This window comes from Falco cherrug, chromosome 12 (genome assembly GCF_023634085.1).
Source record: "Falco cherrug isolate bFalChe1 chromosome 12, bFalChe1.pri, whole genome shotgun sequence".
Lineage (NCBI taxonomy): Eukaryota > Metazoa > Chordata > Aves > Falconiformes > Falconidae > Falco > Falco cherrug.
Genome location: NC_073708.1, coordinates 259,125 through 277,799, shown reverse-complemented (window position 1 = coordinate 277,799; position 18,675 = coordinate 259,125). Strand labels below are relative to the sequence as shown.

At 35.1% G+C, this 18,675-nt stretch overlaps 1 protein-coding gene across 2 annotated transcripts in view; it reads right to left on the bottom strand.

Annotated features, from left to right (window-relative positions):
* Window positions 1-182: 182 nt before the first annotated feature.
* Window positions 183-18,675, bottom strand: part of KIF14 (kinesin family member 14) — a 32,012-nt gene continuing 13,519 nt past the window's right edge. For both annotated transcript variants that reach the window (XM_055724889.1, XM_055724888.1), the window contains exons 15-31: window positions 17,828-17,930; window positions 17,439-17,599; window positions 16,449-16,596; window positions 15,546-15,698; window positions 14,823-14,949; window positions 14,139-14,232; window positions 12,974-13,109; window positions 10,653-10,753; window positions 8,131-8,225; window positions 7,137-7,358; window positions 6,800-6,984; window positions 6,042-6,200; window positions 5,375-5,494; window positions 2,837-2,911; window positions 2,098-2,233; window positions 785-1,951; window positions 183-746 (exon numbers count right to left, since the gene is read on the bottom strand). In XM_055724889.1, the coding sequence (XP_055580864.1) occupies window positions 1,560-1,951; window positions 2,098-2,233; window positions 2,837-2,911; window positions 5,375-5,494; window positions 6,042-6,200; window positions 6,800-6,984; window positions 7,137-7,358; window positions 8,131-8,225; window positions 10,653-10,753; window positions 12,974-13,109; window positions 14,139-14,232; window positions 14,823-14,949; window positions 15,546-15,698; window positions 16,449-16,596; window positions 17,439-17,599; window positions 17,828-17,930 (2,407 nt within the window). In that variant the 3' untranslated portion in view covers window positions 183-746; window positions 785-1,559. The remainder of the gene's footprint in view (window positions 747-784; window positions 1,952-2,097; window positions 2,234-2,836; window positions 2,912-5,374; window positions 5,495-6,041; window positions 6,201-6,799; window positions 6,985-7,136; window positions 7,359-8,130; window positions 8,226-10,652; window positions 10,754-12,973; window positions 13,110-14,138; window positions 14,233-14,822; window positions 14,950-15,545; window positions 15,699-16,448; window positions 16,597-17,438; window positions 17,600-17,827; window positions 17,931-18,675) is intronic.

Sequence of the window (18,675 nt, the reverse complement as noted above, 5' to 3'; positions counted from 1 at the left end):
CAAAGACACAGCGCTAGCGTGTGGTAGGAAGTTTTTTCAGAGAAAGTGTGTAAATTAGTCATAGCGGAGTTAGTCATAGTCATGAGGCATGAACTCATAAGAAACCTGAGGAGTAGGGGTTTTGTAGCAAGGATTATTGGGAATAGCTCTGGGGATGGGGTAAGGGAGCTGGGGTTGATGAATAAGATAGCATTAAGTGTGTTTATTAGTATAATATTTGCATATTCAGGTAGGGAAAAATAGGGCAAATGGACCAGAGGCATATTCTACATTGAAGCCTGATACTAATATGGATTCTCCTTCTGTAAGGTCAAAATATACTAAGTTTCTCTTCACTTTTAAAGCATGAAAACCCAAACAACTGAACATATTTTGTTAAGCCGTGACCAGACGTGTAAAGGTCTTTACAGGAGGAAAGTGATTAAGCAACATCACATCTCATGTGAGAAGGAAATTATTAGCTGCAGTAAAGATTATTTAATATTTCTGATAGCAGGACTGCGTTACAAGACAAAATATTAAGTTATACTAGTCTCAAGAAAAACGTGTGGGGGTTACTGGTTCAGTACAAGGAAGTAGCTAATTGGGAAAGTTCTCTACAGCCTCATAGGATGACATATATTGTTTAGAAAGAGCTATGCTTCACATCCACATTAAATAGTACCGAAAGTGATTTGAGCATAGCTCAATAGCACAAATCAATCAAAAAAAAAAGATAATCCACTAGCAACAACACTCAATGCAAACTTACTTCAATAGAGTTGAAGAGCACCGTCACTGATACCTTAAGTCCAGATTTTTCAGTGGACTACAAAACCACTTTAAAAAGCATTCACCAAATAAGGTTATAAAGTATTTTACTATCTCTCACAGGTTTTGTACTTTTACAGTCTTTTGTATTTTCCCCTACAGAAATAGAGGGTTTTCTTCATACAAATAAAAAAAAAAATAGGTTGGCATTTAAAAAATGAAAGGCATAAAACCCACTTCAAAGTTGCAGTAAAACTACTAGATTATAATGCAGCAGAGGTGAAGCAACAATGTCAAGAAAATACTTGGTACCCACATCATCTGCCTTTCAAGTGTCTAAGACAGGAAGGCAGGTCTTCTTGTCTAACTGTATGCAACAAATGTATATTATGAATGCTCTTCAAAGGAATCTCCTCCTACTGTTATGCAAGTGTCCTAAATTAAAGGTTTAATATTAAGAGATGCGATTGTCTTATCAAGTGTTTACTGTGTTTCCTAGCTATTCCCCAACAGTTTTTAATTTCTCCATTCATATTATCTGAAATATTTTTTTACTTATTAAGTTATGTCTTATAGGCTTAAGTAATAATAGACTTTTATTAAAATATAGTGCCTTTTGTTTTCAAGCCTAACAGTCCCTTAAGGAATTCCAGTTTTTCTTGTGAAATTTAGGGTACTTACAGAATCATGTCATTTGCTTTTGTATAACTTACTAATAATATTAGCAATGAATGGTAGCTTTTTGTGATATGTCACTTCCCCTTCACATAAAGGGAAAGAGCTTGCCTGAATTTCTTGTTAATATCATTTTATACCCAATGTATCCTACCAGGTGAAAGCTCAGCAGGAAATGGAGGTAAAGACTGGAGTTTGTGTGCGTGTTTTGAATTTGCTTGTAAACAGAAGGGGATTCCAACTTCACCTGTCTCAGCCTGTCCTCCTTGACCCTCAGCAGTTTCATTACAAATAATTTGAGATTTCAGCGATGCCTGTCCTTGTTCAAGTTCAAAATTCAGAATAAGGGAATCAACCAGAGAGTCTAATTCATCCAAGTTCATAAAAGGCATGGGTATTTTCTGGATAGGATTGCTTGCAGAAGTAGAAGAGAAGGCAAATAAACTGAAGTAGTTGTTAAAATATCCAGCTATGACACAAATCTTTTCTGCAAAGCTCCTGAGAGGGCTTGCGCTTCTGTACGACCCTATGAAAAACAAAAGCAAGAAGAATCAAATGCAGCATTTTGCAAAGAAAGAGCAAGTAACCCTCCCTCCCTCTTCCTTTACAGCAGGACTACTCTCCTGTAGTCCACAGGTTACTACCAAGACAGGTACAAACCCAGCTACATACCTTGTAATGTAGAAGAAACAATTTCACAGACTTCAGCAAGGCACTGCTCCAATTCCAAGTATTTTGCAGCATTGTTAGTGCTTTTCTTTATTTCTTGATACAGACATTCTTGTGGTATTTCAGACTGTATTTCTTTCTGTATTAAGAACAATTTAAAAGGAATCAAATACATGACAGTATATTGACTATTAAACATGCCTATTATGGATTCAGTGTCATAAAACAGGCCAATGCTGAAATACAAAATGAAAGCAATGCCAAGGCACAAAACTTAAGATGCTCCGAAAAGAAATGCAGATTGTTGACCAAAAAGAGCAAACAGAATTGTAAAATCCAGAAAAGGTTTGGCTCTTAGGAGATATATTAAATCATGTATCCTGGCTTTTAATTAAAACATAAACTATTACAATAGTTATAACACAATTACACTAGCTTTACTGAACTTGAGGCTTCCAACTTAAAATAGGTGGTTAGGCTGTTCATTATGATCACAAAAAGGAGGGAGACAAAAGTACTGCCAAAAATACTTCAAATAAAATTAAAATCACATAGTTTTAAGCAAAAATGTAGTAGCCAGAATAGTTAGCATTCCACACACATGAATGCCACTGAGACATGAAGTATTATCATGCAATTGTAAATATACAGAAGGTAGTTTCAATTCTCTTCTTCGTTAAATACATCCTTTACATTTAAACTGTAGACTCAAAGCGCACACTTTGTGAAACGTTTCTCTTACCTTTCTGCAATAAGAGATGTTACTTTCAAGGAATCTGGCCAATGCCACAACACTATCCTTTATTCGATTTTGAATCTACAAAGAAACATTTAATTATATTGTGCACTTGAATCAAGACAAAGTAAAAGTACATTCATATTTTAGAAGGAGAACAACGAACACTGGCATACTAATGAGAAAATACTCAAAAGCAGAAGTAATGTTTTCTGCAACTTAACATGCAATTTTTCAAATAAAATGTTAACTTGTAGAAAATATTGTTAACTATATCTGCATGGTTTTATTTAACCCCTTAATATGGATCGAGTGAGCACATTTAAGTATTTGCTAAGAGAAAGACTGTCCTGTAATTTATTTTTTTTTTTATCACTGTTATTCTAGGCGGCAGGGGTAATCTCTTAGTTAATATTCCGGTGTTTCCTCCCCGACTTCACATTGGTTCCACCAGTGACAAGCATATATGGGAATCCTGCAGATATATAGGAATCTGCTGCAAATGAACAGACTGCTCAATTCCTTTTGCTGGAGACATGAAGCATTTGGGAGTTAAGCAAGCAGAGAGGAACATAAAAGATATTGGACAGTTTCACTATTATCTGTAGGTTTAAGAGTAACAACAGTGAAAGCCAGAGTAAGAAGAAAATTTTGCTTTCCTTGACAGAAGCAATTTATCACTCCTCTCTAACTGATTTGAACCTTTTATCCCAGGTCACATATTACAGATTTTTAAGTAGCAACAAATTTTTTAGTAGTAACAAATTGTTTGGAAGTATTTTACATATCCCAACTCATTACATAAATTTTCTTATTGGCTACAGTTTTGCAAATTTCTCAACTTTGAGAAAAAAGAACAAAAATGAAAACACTTGAGGCAGAAGATGGGATCGTTCAGACACAGATAAACTGTGATCTTTGGCTTTACATGCTGTCTGTACAAAACATTTATTCAGAGAAAATATGGCAAAACAAGCCTATACATCCAAACGCTGAAAGAAACCATTTACACTATATACACCTAGTACCTTGCTGAAGAACATTTCAAGCTTTTCAAAGTATTTCCCTGGAATTCAGCCAGGCTTTCTGTCAAAACAGCTCATCCACTAAGAAAGTGGCATATATTCAAGGGGTACTCTAACTTGCCTACCAGAATTCTCATAGACAGAGAAGTATTTTTAACTATAGTGCTTATTCCTTATACTTTATTCTCTACATTGTGCAACTCCCTATAGTTGCATGTTCCTCATGATTTGTCATCTAAGCAAAATAAAAGCACAAAATAACAGGCTGTAGCTTAAAAAAAGCCCCTCCAGGCAAAACCTCAAACAACTCACTAATGAATTCAGCATGTAATAAGGTCTATTTTGCTTTAAGTGACAAAATACATTAGACACACATCAATAATAGTATGTTTGCTTCATGAAAGAGCAACTCCTCCCTAGAAGATTCTGACTTCAGCATACTGAAAAACAAAAAACTCCAAACCTATTCAATTTGATAAAATGTAACTGCTAAACCGGTATCTTGGGGAGGGGGACAAGGACACAACAGTAGTCACGTATGTGTTTATTATGAAGTAGTAGGAATGTCTCTTAAAATTACAAATTAATTAAACTGAGGTCTTACTATGAGAGATAAAAGCTTCCCATTGATGTAATTCCTTTCCACAGTACATTACATACAACTCATTAATAGAATATAATTAATTTGCTTTAATTTTACTATGAAGTGTTAGAAAAAAGCTGTTCAAATTAAATTCCACTGCTGCTTATCAACCTGGAAAGTATTTGAAGGTCAGCTGTGATTTCACTGAATGACACCAAATCAAGCAGGACATTTCTGGCTTCTGTGCTATTAAATAGCTACTTCAGCCAAACATTTTCCCTTTAAAGTGCCAGTTCATGAATGTGCTTCAGTGTACCCGAAGCATTAAGTGTATGCGAAGACTATCTCTTAAAAGGTACCACTGAACTAGTTTAATATTTAGATAGCATATTGTTTGGGACTAGGACTGTAAAGAACAATGTATGACAAAAGAAGGTCCTCAGACTTTCTAACAATCTTCCTGACAAGAATAGTGTGTAGTGATAGCAGAGGTGATTACTATTACAAATATAAAATAATTAACTTTCAGGATCATAAAGTGCTACATATTAAATAATCATTGCTTTGCAAATCAAGCTTAACAGTAGCATAGAGAATGAAAGGTCCACTTGCTCCTTTGTGCCAGTTTTCATGTTCTCCCTCTCCTTCATGGTTACACTGAAATATTACACAAAATGCCTTCCAATGCACAGATAAATCATTCTAAATAAAATACACTTAAATGTTCAGTCTACATACAGGTGAAAGACTAAACACTCAAAATCTCTGCAAAACTGTGGTCAATATTCCCACTTCCCACCTACCTCAAATCTCTGCTACTAATCAAAACTGTATTCCTACTATGAAATTTGTAGACAGAATTGCTGAAAAATAATAGGACATGATCAATTGTCTCCAAGAGACAGCAGTAGTTTTTAATCTTACTTTTTATCTCACCTCATTTTGTGGATATTGTTTCATGAGTTCTTCCTGCACCACTCTTGCTTTTTCTTGTACAGTATCAATGAGAAACTCCAGCCCTGAGCCTATTCCATCATAAATGGCAAGTACAAAGTCCTTTTAAAATAAAGGTTCAAAACATGGTGATTAAAGGAACTGATGTGGCCTTGCATTGCAACAGATTTTCCTAATGGGCTAGAAATATATTTTTGTTTTGTGCAAATTGTTCAGTACTGGTCTCTTCAGTCACATGTAACTCTTGGACTACAGGGGCTCAGCACTTTAACCTCCTTTTCCTAACTTTCTTCAGATTTCTGAAAATTCAATGTGGTACTTAGTAACAGATTACCTATTTCATGGAAATTCAACACTTACTTCAGTAAACTTGTACAACCTCAGTGCAAATGCAATCCTAAAAGCACAGTATTTCTTTCTAAGTGGAAATTCTACAGATTTAAAGTGTAGTTTTTTTTAAGGAAAAGAATAATTTCAAGACTATTAACATATCCATTTTTGCCATAAAAATTAAGTATCGCATAAACTCTGAAAATACTTAATTCAGTTGATCAAACTTATATGTAACAATTTGCTTCTGAACACAGTTACTGAAAATAAATGTGATGTCAACATTAAAATTATTATTTCTAATAAACATTTTTTTCACCTGTAGACTAGTTGCAGGAATGTTGTTCTCTTCAGAAAATGAAATATCAGCTCTTGTGAGTACTGCCAAGTGTCCTATGTATTTCATTGTTTGCTTTACTGTTTGTTTCACTTTGCTCCATGCTTCTGTTACCATTGAGGATATATCTGAAGAACATCCCTGAGAAATATAGGCATGGCGTTCACTGAAGCTAGAAGGTATCTCTGGTCAAAGAGCACATACTTTCTATAACATAATAGTTCATAGCACACAGTAGATTAAGGCATTTTCAGCTTTACATCCTCCTACTTCCGATAGCTTATCCACCACAGGTAAAAGACCATACCTTGCAACCACAGAGAATGATATCATTATACTGCACTGTTAAAACAAAAATTCAATACTCTTCACAAGGCTGGAGCGTGAACAAGAGTCATATTTGCTGGCCACTGGTTTATAAATTTATACACAATAGCACTTCATGATCTAAACTAGCATTTACTCTTGTCACTGCAGGGTTTATTTTCCCCTTTTATATCTAAGAACCGATATTATTGTCAGGGCCTGGGCAGAGAAAAGTCTGCATTACTCTGAACTGGCATATGGAAGTACCAGTTTAGCCAGCAAAAATGCACGCACTTTGCTGTTCGTTTTCTTTAGGTGTGTCTTTTGTCATTGCATACATTGCACATTTAAGTGTTTTTAGCCAGTCTGTAGTAAAAACTGCATTAATGCATAGAACTTCTCTACATACAGATTAATTCTTTAATATACTTTACCTGCAATAGTAACAGTAAATAACCTCCCAAGTTCTTTACTTCCTGTTTCATTTCTTCACCAACTTTCATAGATCCAGGGCACTTCTGGACATTGTTAAGCCAGAGCTTCGTTAGAACCACAAGCTGATCAAAAGCAGAGATAATTCTGATGCTGTAGGACTGAGCAGCACGATCAAGAGAGAAAACTACAAGAGAAAGAGTTCTATTAGAAAGCCTCCTTTGCAAATGAAAGCAGGAATGTTAAATCTTCTGATAGGCAAACATATGAATTCTTGTGGATTGGAAAGACAAGTCATTAGTAATGTTTCCTTTAAACCGTTATGAAAATGAAACTTACAGTTTTCTTGACATTCTTCATCTTGCTGTTCATAGGCTTTTGAAATGGCAGACACTCCAGAGAAAATGATAAACAAATTAGTTAGAAGACTGTCTGCTATGCTCTTTCCTCCTTCATGATTCTGTTCCAGTGAATCTAAAACTGAATTTACAGATGTCTTGCAAATTCCAGGAAGAAACGATTCAGAAAAGCTTGGGCATATAGCGGACTTATTCTGTGAACCTGTATGATGTAAAAGCAAAACAGAAAAAAAAGAAACTCTGCATAGGAGTGAGCAGTCAGCATGTCTGTTTAATGACTATTTTATATTGCATCTTCAGTAATGTTCAGCTACTCAAGATAGCAAGTCAGAAAAAACATGTATACAACATTCTAAATAGTTTCTAGATTCAGTTAGTACAGAGACAAATACCATAGTGAAATTCTTTAAAATGAATCCACCTGTTCCAACAATCAAACCTACAGAGAGACAGAAAATAACAAAACCCAGCCAATCTAAAATAACTGAATGCATAAAAATATTTGGGAGACTGAAGCATCTAGTATTCCAGAAAAAAAAGTTTATAAAACCTGACAAAAAGCTGGGGGCGAACCTCAGTAGTTGAATGAATACCAACAACTCAAGCACACAAAGTCTCCAAATTATTATATCAGGATTTAGTCTCTGGCAATTTGTTACATGAACTATCATCTTTCTCCAGTTAACCTGCATAGTTAAGCAGAGTAATGTTTTATGTAAATTTCTTAAACAGGGTTATAAGTGCTAGTCAGGAAGTTTTTGCCCTGAGAAAGCATAATCAAGAATACCAAACACCCTACTGTTAACAGCTGGACATTATGAATTTGAACATAATATAAACAGGACTTCTAAAATTTTGTTTTCCAACCCATACTTTTTTTTTAAAACTAGTATTAGAAGTGCGTATATTTTATACATGTAGTAGTTTCAAGTTCTCAGTATGACATGAAAGGTGCTCTGCCATATCGTAAGTACCTGCTAAATAGGAAGTATGTACATTCCAAACTGGTTGTGATTTTATCTTGGACAAACATCCAGAAATTCTCTTGTTCTTCATGAAACTTCTACTTCTAGGAGAGGATGATAGAGTGAAAATGAGGAAAAACCCCAAACTTTAAAAGAATGTCTCTCCCCATACCCACCGAAAGTTTAACTAATATGAACAGCTGTCACACAAACAAAACAAGCATCTACTTTTAATTAATGGAACTTGTTAACACAGAACGTAAATCAGCAAAAGCAAGACAATACAGCCCATAGGATGGATCATACTTACTTTCATCAGGCTCTTGCTATTATAGCAGGATCTTCATTCTACATTCCTGTTTTTAAGTGACTGGTTTATTACTAGATTATTATTATTGTCTAGAACTTGAGACAAAAAACACATTTCTTTCCTACCTATGTGGACTATAGAAAGCAGACATGTTGGCTTTTTTTGATCTTGTTGGCTGGACAGAATGAATTACTTTTGGAAGGCCAGATAGGCTTTTCTTTCTCCATAGAAGGCAGACGTTCTGTAAAGTTCTCCATTGTCAGTGAGACAAGCTAACTTAGCTCCTCTGGCCTGGCTCAGCTTGCTTAGCTGCCAGTGCCCAAGGCCAGCTCTTGCCAGAGAGAGCTGTTTGGGAATCCTCAGCTAGCCTTGAGGCTGTTAAAGAAACAGCTGGAAGGAGACTCAGTGGGGGCTGCCCAACTTTTCTTAGAGCTGCATTTAAAATAAATCTCTTGCCCTCAGTCCTGCCTGACTTACACTGTAGTTGTGTTGTAACAGTGCCTGCACCTGACCATGTAACACCATTGATCTGCAGGCCTGACTTCCCAGTTTGACCCGGGACTTTGTCATGATGGCCATACCAGGCAATCACTGGACTTGCAAGTTGACCTTACCAACTGTCCCTGAACCTAATCCTGACACACTAAGCCAATTTCCCAGCTTAACCTCAGCCCTACCTCATCAATACATACTTACATCACATAACTGGACTGTTGGCTGACCATGAATACCATTGCCAGACCTAGTCCGCTCACCTCACATACTGTGGGGCCAGGCCCTTTTTGGCAAAGGCACTGCCCTGTCTACCCTCTTGTCACATTCAGCCCCAAACTGCCCTTCCCTTCTTGAACAGCCTGTTCTTTATGCTGCATGACACTACACACCAGGAGCACAATCTTAAAGTAGCGCATGCAATGTAATTTATTTCACTGGCATGTATGCCTGACATCAGTTAACTGCTGTCAACACAGCATACAATGCTGATTTCCCTTCTCCAGTACCTTTTCTGGTTCAGTTCAGCATTTTCAAAATAGAACAAAACCAAATACACTTCTGAGACTCAGGAACACATGTTACAATACTGTCCAGAAGGCAGCATCAGACAAAGAAAAGTATTGCAACATTATATCATTTAACAGTATTTGGACTAAAAATAAGGAAACTGTTTATCCACTGCATTCTTCGCAGATAACTTTTGTTAGAATGGTCAGAAATTCTTTCCAAAATTTACAGTCAGATAAGCCAACCTGCTTCACAGCAGAGTAACAACAATCATATGGGTTGCTACCCACTAGCAAAGCTACAATCAAGAATCTGTTAGCGTTTCCATTACAAGCTACAACTTGCAGAAGTTTGCAAGTCAGTTTTAACAATTGTTACAAGGCTAAAACTTCAAATACAAGGTCCCAGACCAGCTGCAATTTACTCCTTAAAAACAGTGCTTGCATATTACAGTAGTGTGAAGAAAGCATTTAAAACGCATTTCACTCTGCACCAATGATGTCTAGACACACGGATTAGAAAACTTTACGTATGTTTTGACAAAATAAACTTCTGGATTTGGAGGAAATTTTGTTCCTGTATCTTGTCCACGAGGAAAGATGAGAATGAATGAACAGAAGAATGTAAATTGGCACAGTGTACGGGGTAAGTAAGGATAGGAACAGATGTCCAAGTGCCTATTTAAAATTGCTTCTATTACTACTTAGATGAAACATGGGTATCTATAACCTTAACCTGTGGGTCCTCTGCAGATTAATTAGAGGTCTTGTGCTACACACAAATGTACCAATTTCTGAGACAGCTTTCTGAAATAATTAGGATCAGCCTTTAATTAATTACCTCCAGCTAGCTGTCAATCATCATACATAAAACCATCTAACACCGACCAGACGTACATTGCATATATGCTATGCCTGACCTCAGAAACATTGCTGTTTAATCTGCTGAACTGCTTTAGTGGGCTTGTAATTTTTATTAGCAGCACATTGCTTACTAACACACATTTCATAAGTGAGGCCAGTAAAGCACAGTAAGGTAACATATTTAGTTTAAACTTTCCTCCCTTCTCACAAATATATACATAAATTGAATTTGTAAGTTTAATATTAAACAAAGTAAAAGAAGAATTAATAAATAAAAGACTGTTATTGGTACACAAGCACCAATTATTTTTTGCTTTGTTTTAAGCATAGATTAAGGAATTATGAATTAGTATCACCTTCTTCTGGAAAGAGAGGAAACTGAGGCTTCTGAAAGGTCAGGTTCCCACTCATCAGCAGGGTCGTAAAATACATCAACAGTTTTATTGCTATCATTACTCTGAAAAAATGAAGAAAACAGGGGAGGAAGAGGGTTAAACAGAATTAGAGTGATAAAGCATTCAATGTATGGATGAAGACAACATGTTCTACTAACAGCAGAACAGTGGATTTAATGTTTTTTCTTTTGTTGGCTGACTGCCAGCCAACTTGAGTTATTTAAAAACAAAGTAAAACAAGATAAATATTTAGTGAAGACATCTAGCTACCCAGCATCTGAGACACAGGAACGCTAAGTACAAAACTTTTTCACAGCTCTCTCCTCGTGCCAGATCTATTAAAATTCTGGGCATATAATTTACTGGTTTTATTTATTTTTATATCTGGATTTGTGTAACAGTTTTAGCAATAGTTTTCTGCAGGAAATAGAATCCAGTCTCTGATGTTATTAAGATCCAAACAGCTTTTAGCAATAAATATGGCAATATTCTTCTGTCACTGGACATACTTGCATATTACAGAGTTGTATCATAACAGAATGTTTTCTCATACTTTTTTCTGGCTTTTTTTTAATGGCTTTTTTTCCTTTTTGGACATAATATTGAAAGGTTTTTATTTCAGATAGATACTCACATATGAAGAAGTTACTCTTTCAAATAAAACAATTATTTAATGGCATGCAATTATTTTCTAAGGTTTGAAAAAAAAAGAAAAATTAATAAAAAAAAAAAAAGAGAAAAAAAAGAGAGCTTTGAGGTGTAAAAAGCCTTCATATTTTCCCCTACCAGCACCTTCAAGACTCCAACAACTGACATTTCTTCCTCTGCAAATTTCAAGTATACTATTTATGCCAGAATGCAATTTCATTTGGAAGTACCAAGCATCCAAATATTTATTTATACATTATTTGAAGCAATTTCTATTCATTTTTCAATATGCTCCAGACTAAACATAATACAGATATTGGAATGACAAGGATGTATATGATCAGGAGAATCACAAATTCAAACACAGAACAAATTTAGACAAGCTGTTACCGTAATCTAAAACCTGATCTTAAATATATATTTTTCTTTTGTATATTATTCAAAACACTCCAAACTCATCTAGCATAAAATACAAGATCACTACGGTTCTGCTGCATTGCTTTGGATCTCTCCTTCAAGTTAACCAACTCTTTCACCTTCAAGACTTCCCCTTTTTTTATCCTTCATTATTTCACTGAAGTCTAAACCAACTTTCAATTAATATGGCAGAAACCAAAACACAAATAAAATGCAATGATCAGCCCTGGAGATTGGAAGATCCCAGAATACTCTATCATCACCAAAAAAAAAAAAAAAAAAAAAAAAGGTACTTTTAAGGACCACGAGGTCTGAGTTGGTTTTTTTCCCCCCACAAGTAGTTCTTAGGTCTCTTGAGAATTCAGCTCCAAAACAGACACAAAAAAAAATGCGCTGGCATGCAATGAAAACACTGTCTCTTCATGTTGAGTCAATAAACTTATTTCTTGTGACATTTCTCTCCTTAAGAGATAAAAAAAATACCAGTCACCTGGCAAATAAGAGCTGATACTCTAATTTTATCTGTGTTCAATAATTTGAAACCATTGTCTACTTTTATTTTTTGTGGATACAGAATAAAACATAGGTTCCGTTTCCACTTGTCCCTTTCTTCTATTTTACATCCTCCTCTTCAATACAAAAGATAGTGTGATACACAACAAAATACTGCATATTTAGAGAAATACAGTACAAAAATCCCCAGTTTATCTGATTAAAAGCAATGGAATCAGAAAAAAGGATTAACGTGCACCTTAACTGTCAGTTTATTAAACAAAAAATTATGAAAAATGCCTTTAAAAACTCCCATTGAAGAACCTAAAGCACACACAAAAGCAACCAGTAGCAAATTAACTTACCAGAACAGAAGAAAAATTGAATATAGCAATGGAAATTCAAGCGATACCTTTAAAAAGTCAAGTTTTCCTCCAGAACAGATAAACAATTTAACAACCAAAAGAACCACAAAGTATTCCTCGTTTTACTGCTTCCCATTCTGTACACAAAATTACCTGAATAAAGTCATTGATTTCTACTGTCCTCTTTCTGCATGACAGACAAATGTGCTACCCATGCTTAATATAAAATAATCATGTGTCTTGGTGTTTAAAATCACATTAAAAAAAACACCGAGACTTTCCTCCTGTATGAATTATCAAAATCTATCTTTGACAAAAATATTACTGATTACTAGTGGGTTTTCTTCAGTTGTTACTGACCTCATAGAGTTCTTTCATCACTGCTAGTTTGCACTCAAATTTCTCTAGGCTCCAGAAAGTTGCTATTCCCAGTTTGATGTTACGAACTTGCACCTGAACAGAAGACACTGTTCCCGTTTTATCAATTTTGTCGTGCCTAAGAATTTGAGAAAGTTTAAAAGAAAATAGTGAAAAATAAAGACAAAAACATTATTCATATTTCAAAAATAAACAAGGTACTTGTAGGTAGGATTATACAGAGAATAAAAGTAATTACACACACAGAAATTGCTTGAGACATATCTCACAAGCAAACATTAGTGTAGCTATTAAAACTATTTTTATGTAAGGAAAAAAGGAATCCTTGCATTCAGAGATAGAAATAGATACTAGCATATAAATTCCTGGCTCTCTTGAAACTCAGAACCAAATATACACTACAGAATTTGACTGACAGACTTCTTGCTGAAAGATGTGAGAAGAAAACACCTGAGAAACATAGTGATATATACACATACTAGGAAGTCCTAGCTTACCTGAACTTACTGAAGCTTTGGGGTTTTTTTAATGACAGTTTCCTCTGCACTAATATGTCTCTGCTCCCACTAAGAACACCTGGCCAACATACAGGTCCGCTTCTAGAACAGTTCAGGTGTGACTAGCAAGTATTGTGGCACGGTGAGAAATCTGTGGAGCGAAGTAACTGGTCCCAACACTTGATATCCACTATAACCATGTTCTGAGGTTTTTTTACTTCTGCCTCCCTCTGTTGTGGTCCTGTGAACTGACCATCTCTTAGTGGCTGGCACATATTCCCTGGTTTAGTTTTGTCCAAAAGGAATGTAGTTAATGTGCTTTAGGACTACTTTAACATGTGAACCAAAGCACGATGGACATGGACACCCAAAGCACACTCAACCCAAAATTAAAGGTATGTCTACAGACAATTAAAGACTTCATCTAAAATTCAAGTTTGAATTTCACATTTCAAACAAACAAGGCTAAACTACACACTTAACTGAAGCTAGTTTGGAAAAGTGATTTAACATGTTCAATTTAACAAAACTGTTAAAAGAAAACCAAACAGCGCACTGCACATCCACAATCCAGCCCCCAGATTTTTTTATATCTATATAAAAACGTATATTATATATACACCCCCTTATTAACTAACTCAGATACTCACCTGCAGAAAACAGTGTTTTTCCCTAATTCATTGCTAATAGTGTTGGCCTCTTTGATCATCACAGAGAGCTTCAGAGAATTCCAGTTAAGTGGAACTAATAAAAAATATGGCACATAATGACTAAGTGGATCAAACAATGTGATGCAATAACTTTAGGTGTTTTTTTTTTTTTTTAAAAAAAAAAAAAAAAAAAAAAAAGGTACCACAACCAGAAAAACTTGAATGGAATTTAGCCAACAATAGTTCTGTGAATTCCCAACACACTAACTAAAAAATGACCCTCCCAGCCAAGACAACCCTTTATAAAAGGTCAGGTAAAGGGTATTTCGGAAATAGAAGCATAACACCAGATTAATCTGAGACAGGAAACTGAACTGAATCAATTCTGTTACTCCAGTTTCTCCTATAACACCCCCAGACAGGGGAAGGACTTTTAAGTAATCAGGTTAATACAGACTGCATGTATATCCACCTAAAAACCTTGAAGGTGACTAAAACAGAAGTTTTATATATACAGCTTATGAATAGAAAGGATCATAGCAGCCAAAAGGCTCTTCTTGTTCAGGATCATTAGAGATGTGTTAGAGGAAGAGAAAAAGCTCCTGGATCCACATCCACTAAATCCAAACCCACCAAACAAAAGAGAACTCAGCATTGCCTTTGTAACATTATGTATACACATACTAGTCACAGCCTTATTCCCACTTCCACGATTCTTCTGAAGGGTATGTATTTCTTCAGCAATTTTCTGCTTCTCCACTTCCAGAGCTTCAAGTATCTTTGCATGATGAATAGTATGATCTTTTAGGGCCTGGGGGAGTGGGAGGGAATTAAAAAAGTAAATAACTATCTATAACTCTTACTGCTGTATATTGAAGCAAGATTTTGTTGTTACTGTCATTTTAAAGACTCAGAACAGAATGCAATTTGTTGGACATCTGCTATATCGATATGGAACCACCTTCAAACCCTGACAGTGTTCTAGCTTTGCTTAAGAAAATGTTATGCTTAAAAAAAACCACTGGAATTAAATAGAAATCACTTTTTTTAAAGTCGTATTTGTTGTAGCAGTCAAATATACATGAACACCAGCCAAGAGATAGTCATTATTTACACTAATTCCTGGAGCCATAAATTTTAGCATAGGCAATGATCACTAGTGTGGTACACCAAAAAACCATCCATGTTATGTAAGAAATAACGTCAGCATTAGTTTATCACCAAATTTAATACAATATCATACTCTAAGTATAAATATAACCTCTGTTCTTGTGCATAAAATCACATAGAAGAAACTTCAGAAACATTTCTTTTACAATTATTTATTTGAAAAACACAAAACAACAAAAAAACCCCACAAACCAACCACAGCTTATTGCCTAAAAAGCTGCCTTTTTTTTAAGTTACCTGCTTGGTAGCTAAAGTCTCCATTTCTAAACGCTTCTTACTGAAGTGTAGTTCTAGCTCAAGATTTTGTTTTGCCTTCTCTAGCTCCTGTATTTTAGTTGCAGCTTTTTGGTTATTCAGTTCTTGGATTTGCTTCTTATGAGATTCTTCTCTCTAATGTGAAAAAGGACAAACAGGAGGAGGTATACCAACTCTATAGCATTTCTGACCCATTCCTCCAGCAAATACAAAGGTTTATCTTCACTTCAACACATTTAAAACATGCAGCCCCTGTGGACTACTCTGCCCAGCATCAGCAATGAAAGGTTCCCAGTTCCAAAGCATCACATTATGTCTCCTATAGCACATTTAAGAAATAAGATACTCCATCATTATTACTGTTTTTACCACGATGTACAACTCTTACAATATGCATAAGTCAAAGTATCAAAAAGACTAACAACAAAGTAGCATGCAAACTTGAAAGAAAAAAAAAAAAAGTCATACTAACTAAAATACCTTAGTAATTTGAAAGTCTCATAGAAAAGTTAGATTTTGCAGGGATTTCTCTTCACATACAAGTCACACCCTCAAATTCACAGTGGATTAACATTTTAGTTCCTGACTAACTCTATAAAGCAAAACGCCTAGAACCATTCTGAATGGAAAACCTACTTTACAACTTCTTGTTAGAAGGTCGATTTTTTTTAAAAAAAGAATAAGGCTTAGCATTCCTTAAGACACTGTTACAATATGCAAGACAAAAAAAAAACAAAACCAAAGACGACAACCACAAACCCAAACAACCAACATAAAAAGCCCATACACACCCCCAAAAAACCCCCCAAAACCCCCCAGAAATGCCATACTACAACTTCTATTTTATTGCTAAGTTTTATATGTAATGATGCAATGGCAACTTACCACCTCTGCTTCCAGTGATTTTATTTTGTTTTCATAAGCTTCTTTTTGTGACATCAGTTCTTGCTGAACCATCTCCTTTGCAATTTGGATGCTTTGCATCATTTCTTCCTTGGCTTTGAGTCGTGCCTCTTCAATTTCCGATTCAAGCCTACAGGTGGAAGTATCATACATTTAGAATACTAGCTTTAATGTCTTACAGGCTACGTACATTGTAATATTTTCTTCTATCATGACAAGAACCTCTAATTAACAATAAAAATACAAGCGTTTGGTTTCGTTTTTTGAAAACAACTCTTATACTTAACCTAGATATTTTTTATTTCATAGGGAAAATGTAGACACTGGTAAAGAAGCGAGACATTCCAGAATTTTAAAGTCCACTCAAATTCCTTATTTGTTTTACTATGCACCTTTCACAAAATTAAGAACTGTAATAGAAACTCACTAAATCACATTAAGATACAGAAAAGTAAATTTTAAGTCAATGAGTCTCGTGGTTTAATAACTCCCAGGAATGAAGCAAGTACAAATAACACTTTGCTGTATTCTCAAATTTTCCACCATCACAGAAGACCAAGGGTGTAACTTTGGGTTCTTGTCATTTTCCTAAAGCATTTGCTTTTCAGGTTTTAAATTTCTCTAAAACATTACAAATCAATTTCAGATTCATTATGTGCTTGGAGAGAAATGTAACTGAAAAGATACACTACTTTGAGGACCCCTGGAGCTCAGTGTTTCTTCAATAACTGTCTACATTCTTGCCAACTGGACTAGATTACGGTGATCACATCTTAAAGGTATACATTCATTTCAGCTAAGTCTGGGACTTCCATTGCCATTAGAAATGGAGTTAACAATAATCCTCACTATATTCCAGCTTTCCCTTATTGTTAAATGACTAATAATCTTAAGTTCCTTATTTCTTGAGCTTATTGCACAGTTGCATTAATAGCTGAATTTCTTTTTAGAACAAGAAGATACAATACTTACTGTGTTCTTTGTGCAATAAGCAGTTCATTTTTTGCAAATTCAAAATCTTTTGGACCATCATGCAAAAATGTAGTCCCACAGGATGCCCTTTTAACTTTCTGAACTTCTACTGGATGATTAAACCTGAAATAATGGTCTCCCCCAAGGATCACTCGATCACCCTGTTGGGAAAGAAGGGGGGGGAAAAAGTTTGTTCTATAACTTTTACATTTATAAGCAAATTTACAGTACTTAAAACATAATAGGTGAGGCTAGAAAGCAAAGAGGAAGAGACAAATATGTATTGTCTCAGAACCTTCAAAGAAAATCTGCAGCCTGAAGTTGTAACGTTGACAAAACAAAAGAAATCCACACATGCACATAGTACTATTACCAAATCAATTACTTACATGATGTAGAACTGTTGGGTCTAAAATGCATTTCCCATTTACGTATGTCTTGGCTTCTCTCAGTGGAATAATACTCACTTTGCCAACAGTGTTTTTTATAACACTGAAAACAAGAAACATTTACAGTATCAGTAGCTCATGTTAATTGCAAATGATTTTCTTAATTGACAAAAATTAATGCTTTAGATGAGGTCCTGTTATTGCTTTTCCAGATGTGGTCAGACTTCATACTATTTAGTTACAATATACATAATTAATGAGTGACAACCTGTATTTTGGAAGAGAATTGATATTTAAATCCAAGAAGAATCCACTGCTAAAAAATTACAATACCCTGTCATCCAAGCATTTCTTTGCTAATGCTTTATTTCCCAACATAGTCACATCTTTCATGTTTTTAATAATTGATTAGTTAAATTTCTTATGAGTATCTCATCTAGGATCAATTGGATGGAATGCACTTTAAACAATATGGCCAAGTTGCTCTCTATTTTTAATTTTAATTAAGAGCTGTCAAGGCATTTCACTTTTCCATTGAACTTAATGTACTAGAGTTATCACACAGTACCATTTGATCAGATCCCTCTCCAGCATTTCTGCACGAATAGAAGATTTTGCTGCACAAATGACACGAACAAAGAAATTAAGCTATCTTGGTTATAAGATTTCTATGGGGAACAGAAGGAAGTTATCTTAATCGCTGACCAATATATAAGTTATCCCTAAATAGTATTTTCCTGGTTAGAAAATCTTATCTTGTTACTGCCAGAAGGAAGAATGACTCCAAAAGAAAGGGAAGGGTGAGAAGAAATGGTTCCTGCTTTCAATTCAAGTATGAAAAGAACACT